The sequence below is a fragment of the Phoxinus phoxinus genome, assembly GCF_949152265.1.
Source record: "Phoxinus phoxinus genome assembly, chromosome: 25".
Classification (NCBI taxonomy): domain Eukaryota; kingdom Metazoa; phylum Chordata; class Actinopteri; order Cypriniformes; family Leuciscidae; genus Phoxinus; species Phoxinus phoxinus.
The window spans coordinates 5,297,272-5,304,380 of record NC_136900.1 but is presented as its reverse complement, the minus strand read 5'-3'; the positions used below and the strand labels follow the sequence as shown (position 1 = coordinate 5,304,380).

Genomic DNA, 7,109 nt, shown 5'->3' with positions numbered 1-7,109 from the left:
TAACAATTCATAAACATCCTATATAATAGTAAAACACTTAAAAAAGGAGTCATTTTACTGCACTATGGGTACTTTTACTTTTCATACTTTAAGTACATTTTTCTGATAATACTTTTATATAAGTACGGTTTTGAATGCAGGTAGTGGAGTATTTTCACAGTATGGTATTAGTGCTTTTACTGAATTAAAGGATCTGAATATTCTGCCCACTACTGTAATTCATAAATGAATGGACTTGAACACAATCTAGGTCTGCAAGAAAGTCATAACGCAAGCTAAGTATCATATGACATGATGCGTACCTGGTATAGAATCTAATGTCATCATCCGATCCTAAAAACCTCTCCAAGCCAAACGACTGCTTCAGTGTAACCTCAGCCATTCTTTTTTGCAGCTCCTCTATCACCTGCTGCTGGGCCTCTATTTTCTCACATGCTATATCCAAAGCTGATGGTTCTGGTTTTGCAACGTAATCATGGCACTGAAGCAACAGTTCAACATCCATCTCTTCCTCTTCAGTTGATTCGTCCTCTGGTCGTTGTATTCTATCCCAGACACTTGGTCTGACTGCCGGCAGAGAGTAGTCGTTCCAGGCGAAAAACACGGGAACAGCCCCCTCTTTCAAGCGTCTTCGTCCACCTTGAATGACATCCGTGGAGACGAAATGTCTACTGCAAACTGTGGTGGCCCTCTTAATTACCAAGTTATCACGTTTCACATTACGTATCCATATTTTTCTTATGCTTTCTTCCTTTGGAAAGTGGTGGAAACTCACAGTGGAGTTGAACATCCCTGACATCACGCATTTAGGCACACAGCAGAAATCACTGTTGGGATTATCCCGTTTCTGGTACTTTACTGGCTTTGACATATTCTTCTTGTCAGTAACATTGATATTTTAAAATAAAATAAACAGTAAAAAAAGGGTATCTAGGCTAGCTAACATTAGACCAAGTCAATTTCTGTCGCAGACTCGCCGTCAGTACCAAAACAGAAGCGGAAGTCAGGATACCTGTTTTCCGTTTTGGTCACGTGACGCTCGGCATAAAGCCAATTCTCTTCCTATTAGACATTCTCTGGTTGAACTCGACTGTGACCGTGAGTGTCCCGCGAGACATAAACATTGGTTATCGCCATCAAGTGGTCGGGAGTGTGCTAACGCTTCAGATTCAAATATTGAGCGGAAGTTACACGGTTGTGAAGTGTCTGGAAAAATAGTTCCACTATAGCAAAATAAACGGATTGGAATCATATATTGCGACGATATATTGTTTATAATCATCAACGAACACCACTAACCACTCGGTGAGTTTAACAGTTTTGTAAACGAACATTATTGGCTGTTTTAATGACATTTTCGGACATGCCCATTGACTCCAATGTTAAATGGGTCCATGGCCAATTCTATTATAGCCAAAAACTCGAGAGAGGAACCATTGTCAAAAAAATGTTGTCCACCACTCTTGTTCATCCAAAACAAACTACAATATAGACTCAAGGTGTTAAATACCGGAATTATCCTTTAAGCTTACGTTTTGTATTTATTTTTGGATCTGACTGCTTTTAGGCCTCTTTTTCCACAGATATTAATTTCATCCTATTCTGAAGTGCATAACATCCATCTAACATTACCACACAGTAAGTTTTAGTCCACTTACTAATTAACACAGCCCAGGGGGTTAAGTAAGTCGCTTTGGATAAAAGCTCTGCTAAATATCAGTACAGTTTAAAAAGCATCATGATAGCTGATCCAGTGACAAGTACAGTGACAGCTGTGCAAAATTAAAGAGTTCTTCTTATTGTCCTTCAGTCATCATAATCTGGTGGCATTAATCTAAGAAAATGACAATAATAAATCCAAAGATTGAGTTTTATTATAATAAGACTTCAATTTAGTGAAATTCGCTTGCCAAAATGTTTTTTTTTTTATTAGCATAAACAATTCAAATGAATCAGAGATCGACTTACTAGACCCAAATGCTCCTGTCTAAACAATGAATTTACCTGGATGGTCTTTTTCAAATATAACACAGGAGAATGGATGCATTTACTCATAAATTATTTCATTGAATACCGATTACTGTATCTCAATAACCAAACAAGAATAAAACTATAAAGCTTTCTTAAACTTGTAATTTTCACTGAATAACAAAAAACAGCTTTGGATGAAACGCGGATCAAATTTCTGCACTTACCACACGTTTTGAAGGTGGCATTTGCAAAGTTTTTTAAATGTCTGAAGCACTTTTTTAAAATGTGGGGTAGGCAGGCATGCATTTTATTTTATATTTGTATATGAACATTTATGTTTAGACCACTGCTATTATTGATGGTATCAGGATGTTTCAACCACTATAACAAAGTGTTTATCAAAAAACATGCCTACACTTTGAGAAAATTGGTGGCTCTTAAGAGACTTTAGGTCGGTGACTAGTGGCCAAGTGTTATTCAGATGAGTGAAGGAGAAAGTGAGACGAAATGGGCTTTATGCACAGCTGCACTACTTCCTGAACTTTAGCCAGCTCCTTTGTTTCCTGTCTGCCATTATTGGACAAACTGATTAATCATGGGATGTCTGATTACTGTTGTTGGTCTGGCACACCTGGATTAATCAGTTTGTCCAATAATGGCAGACAGGAAACAAAGGAGCTGGCTAAAGTTCAGGAAGTAGTGCAGCTGTGCGTAAAGTCCATAGAAAACACTAATCAACTCTTGGCTGTTGAATCCATGATGACCTTCAAACTAAAAAAAAAATAAAAAAAAATTCACTTCTCTTACAGAAAAAGATCAAATATAAATGCATTTTTCACCAATTAAAGCGCAACAAACAGAAGCTCTTTCAATGGAGGGAGTGGGTGGCTCTTAAAAGAGCCTTTGTGGTGGCTGAAATCTTCAGATGCCGCTTTACTTCGAGCTGGTGTATTTGGTGACGGCCTTTGTGCCCTCGGACACGGCGTGTTTGGCCAGCTCTCCGGGCAGCAGCAGACGCACGGCGGTCTGGATCTCTCTAGAGGTGATGGTGGAGCGCTTGTTGTAGTGAGCGAGACGAGACGACTCACCGGCGATGCGCTCGAAGATGTCGTTGACGAAGGAGTTCATGATGCCCATCGCCTTGGAGGAGATGCCGGTGTCAGGATGAACCTGTTTCAACACTTTGTAGACATAGATGGCGTAGCTCTCCTTCCTGGACTTTCTGCGCTTCTTTCCTCCCTTACCGGCGGTCTTGGTGACGGCCTTCTTGGATCCCTTCTTAGGCGCGGACTTTGCTGGTTCAGGCATGATGATGCGAGATCAGACAACTGACGAATCGATGTAAACGCCAGCGCGATACAGAGCCATTTATTCGCTCCTTATGCTAATTTTCAAAGAGATTCGAGACTCTGCTGATTGCCTGTTTCCATAGGCCGAACCCATAAACTCGTATTTTATTGGACAACTTAAAGAATCACGAGAGGAACAAGTGCCAATCACGAGCGGTTAAATGATAGCCCCTCCCACTGCCAAATGTTTGAGTGACAGCCCACAGGACAGTTTCCTTTGTTCATTTCCCGCTATTTATTTTGGGTTTATTACATTTGGAAGAAAAAAAACAAACAAATATTATGCATGATCGTGTAGTCTGAAAACTAATTTTTGAAGGGAAGTAATAAAAGCAGCGATATCTCCTCTTTAAAAAGTTTGTTTGTACCAGAAAGTCTCTCAAAGCCCCTTTATCGCTGTTGACGTCACTTTATTTTTAACCATTTTAACTTTTTTTCTTGTTTCTGTGAATCACTTTAAATCCCAATAGGTGATGAATCCATATGAAAAATGCTTCTTAAAGAAATGTGAATAAAATATGTATTGGGTGACTAATGCAACTATACGGCGTTAAAATACTTTAAACCTTATATTCAGTAAAGAAAAAGCTATCTTTACAAAATTATTATTCTGTGATTTATTCAGAATTGTATCGTTTACTTTTAAGAAAACCATGAGTCACTGACATTGTGGCAAAACTCTTTGTGTGACAGTGTGTGTGGCTCTTAAAAGAGCCGTTGGGTTGGTTCAGTTTCTCCTGGTCTCAGGCGTTTATCCCCCGAAGCCGTACAGGGTGCGTCCCTGTCTCTTCAGCGCGTACACAACATCCATGGCGGTGACGGTCTTTCTCTTGGCGTGCTCGGTGTAGGTGACGGCATCGCGGATCACGTTCTCCAGGAACACCTTCAACACTCCGCGGGTCTCCTCGTAGATCAGACCGGAGATGCGCTTGACGCCGCCGCGGCGAGCCAGACGACGAATGGCGGGTTTGGTGATTCCCTGGATGTTATCGCGCAAAACTTTGCGGTGACGCTTAGCGCCTCCTTTCCCTAGTCCTTTACCGCCTTTGCCTCTTCCAGACATGTTTCACAGACACTAATCAAACGATCAGAGCAAATGTAAAGTCAGCGTTGCAAGGAGGCCGTTTATATTTACTTACAGGACCTGATGGAAACCAACAATGCGTCACAAAGCGCAAAACGCCCCTCCCCTCAATAAAGTTCCAGCACAAAACATTGTGATTTAACGCAATGTTTAACACCAAACCATATTTAACACCAAATTTAAAAACACCAAAACACCAATTTTAACACCAAACCATAATTTAACGAGGCCTGTCCGACTTCTGTCATGTTTTATAAGATTTATTTCATTTGATGAAGAGGATGTTATAATATCATCATATAAGAGAGACTGAGTAGTAATGAAATGTGCTAGTTTAGAAAGACAGTATAGTTTTTTTTAACTTCAATAATAGGTGTTTTATATATAATTTGCCCTTAAGGCTATTGTGTAATTTGTACAACTGACATCCAGCATTCAAGTTAAAAAAACATACAATTCATATTTCCTTATTATTATTTTTTAGACAGATTTATTAGACAATTAGCAGACGCTTTTATCCAAAGCGACTTACTTAACCCTCTGGTTGTGTTAATGTAAGTGGACTAAAACTGTGTGGTAATGTTAGATGGATGTTTGATGCACTTCAGAATAGGATGAAATTAATATCTGTGGAAAAAGGCCTAAAAGCAGTCAGATCCAAAAATAAATACAAAACCTGTGCTGAATGAAAGTAATCAAGTTGACAAATATTTGGTAATAATATAGCAATTTGAGAGGATTACAATCATTTTTATATAGGCCTTAATTTTTTATAAATTGTATAGATTATTTTATACCTTTATTAGGCTACATTTTGCCTAAATCATACTTTCAAATAATGTTTTTTCTTGTTAAAAAATTGAGGTGCATAAATTCTATTTAATGAGGCCTGCGGCCAGTCAGATCCAAAAAAAGAAATACAAAACGTACTCGGTTACTAACATAACCTCGGTTCTCTCTAGAGAGAGGAACGAGTACTGCGTTGTCATAGCAACGCATTGGGGAAAATCCTTTTCCACGAGAATACTGAAGCAAAAAATTATCCTTAATTTTGTATCAATGTAAAGCGCATTGCCACAGCATACAGACCTAGGCGAGACAGCTCGCGCGCCTATTGGCTGCTGTGCGGCAAATGCTTAAGCCAATGGAGCGAGCCCTAGAGTGACGTCACACCCAATGAGGGCGCTTCGCGCCCTCCCGTGTCACGTCCCGCCGAAACGGGCGTGGCTTAGGGCTATATATTCCGCTCACAGGCTTATGAACTCTGATTTTTAAAGCGAAACAACCAGAGCGCAGACACGGCAAGAAACGCAGTACTCGTTCCTCTCTCTAGAGAGAACCGAGGTTACGTTAGTAACCAAGTACGTTCTCTTACGAGAGATACTCTCGTACTGCGTTGTCGTAGCAACGCATTGGGGAACACCCTGTAAGACGCCGTGTATGCAGTGATCCGACACCATAGACCCAGAGCACTGAGCTGGGGTTCGTGGGGTAGAGCGTGTGCAAGTCCCCAACGCGCTTCACTGAAGCGAGAGCCAGGAGAAACACCGTCTTGAGCGACAGGTGTTTCAAATCAATCTCCTGAAGAGGCTCAAAAGGAGGACCCTTCATGGCGTCCAGCACCGTAGAAAGGTCCCAAATGGGAACAGTGGGAGGTCTGGGTGGATTAAGTCTCCTAGCTCCTTTAAGGAACCGAATGACTAAATCGTTCCTTCCTATGGACTGGCCGTGAGCGGTTTCAGAAAAAGCCGCTATAGCCGCCACATATACTTTGAGCGTGGAAGGGGATCTCCCATTATCCAATAGCTCTTGTAAGAAGGACAAAACCTCTGTTACTCCGCAGTCTGGGGGTGACACGCCACGAGACGTGCACCAGCCAGAAAAAACTGACCATTTAGACGCATAGAGCCGTCGCGTAGACGGAGCTCTAGCCTGTGTGATCGTGTTCAGCACTCCCTGCGGGAGGTCAGCAGATACCCGTTGATGGCCCACACGTGAAGGGACCATAACTCCGGGTGAGGATGCCAAATTTGCTTGAGAAAGGAGATCCCTCCTCAGAGGCACTGGCCACGGGGCGGTGCTGGCTAACTGCATCACAGCTGGGAACCAGGGCTGATTCAACCACAGCAGTGCTATCAGCAGCACTGAGCATCCTTCCTCCCTGATCCTCTCCACCACTTGGGTCAGGAGGGAGACAGGGGGAAAAGCATACAGCGGGCGGCACGGCCACTGATGAGCCAGCGCGTCCCTGCTCTGTGAGTAAAATTCCAGACAGTGAGCATTTTCTGGAGACGCAAAGAGGTCTACTTCCGCTCTGCCGAATTTCTTCCACAACAGTTGCACTGTGTGTGGGTGTAACGACCATTCTCCTGCCGGAACGCGGTTCCTGGACAGTACATCTGGTCCAACATTAAGGTGTCCTGGCACGTGCGCCGCCCTTTTTCTGAGGAGGTTGCAGCGCGCCCATACCAGAAGGCGTCTGGTCAGCCTGTATAATGACAGGGACCTGAGGCCGCCCTGGCGATTTATGTATGACACCACTGACATGCTGTCCGAACGTATCAGTACATGGCAGCCCATAAGCAGGGGACGAAAGCGAGTGAGCGCTTTGCACACTGCTAACATCTCGAGGCAGTTTATGTGGAAGAGCTTCTCTCGCTCTGACCAAAGGCCAAACAGCGGTCTGCCCTCGAGCAGCGCTCCCC

The 7,109-nt window shown here is 42.7% G+C and overlaps 2 protein-coding genes across 2 annotated transcripts; both read right to left on the bottom strand.

Moving 5' to 3' along the window:
- Positions 1–2,762: 2,762 nt before the first annotated feature.
- Positions 2,763–3,304, bottom strand: LOC306993515 (histone H2B). The gene has a single exon (XM_079603345.1). The coding sequence runs from the start codon at positions 3,277–3,279 to the stop codon at positions 2,905–2,907; it is 375 nt and encodes a 124-aa protein (XP_079459471.1). The 5' UTR covers positions 3,280–3,304; the 3' UTR covers positions 2,763–2,904.
- A 694-nt stretch (positions 3,305–3,998) lies between these two features.
- On the bottom strand, positions 3,999–4,402 carry LOC306994010 (histone H4). Its single transcript, XM_079604283.1, has one exon. It carries the CDS (start codon positions 4,381–4,383, stop codon positions 4,072–4,074), a length of 312 nt encoding a protein of 103 aa, XP_079460409.1. The 5' UTR covers positions 4,384–4,402; the 3' UTR covers positions 3,999–4,071.
- Between the last annotated feature and the right edge of the window lie 2,707 nt (positions 4,403–7,109).

What these genes read in the sequence shown, in the direction of transcription:
- LOC306993515 (XM_079603345.1), bottom strand. Translation starts at nt 3,279, where the DNA reads ATGCCTGAACCAGCAAAGTCCGCGCCTAAGAAGGGATCCAAGAAGGCC.
- LOC306994010 (XM_079604283.1), bottom strand. Translation starts at nt 4,383, where the DNA reads ATGTCTGGAAGAGGCAAAGGCGGTAAAGGACTAGGGAAAGGAGGCGCT.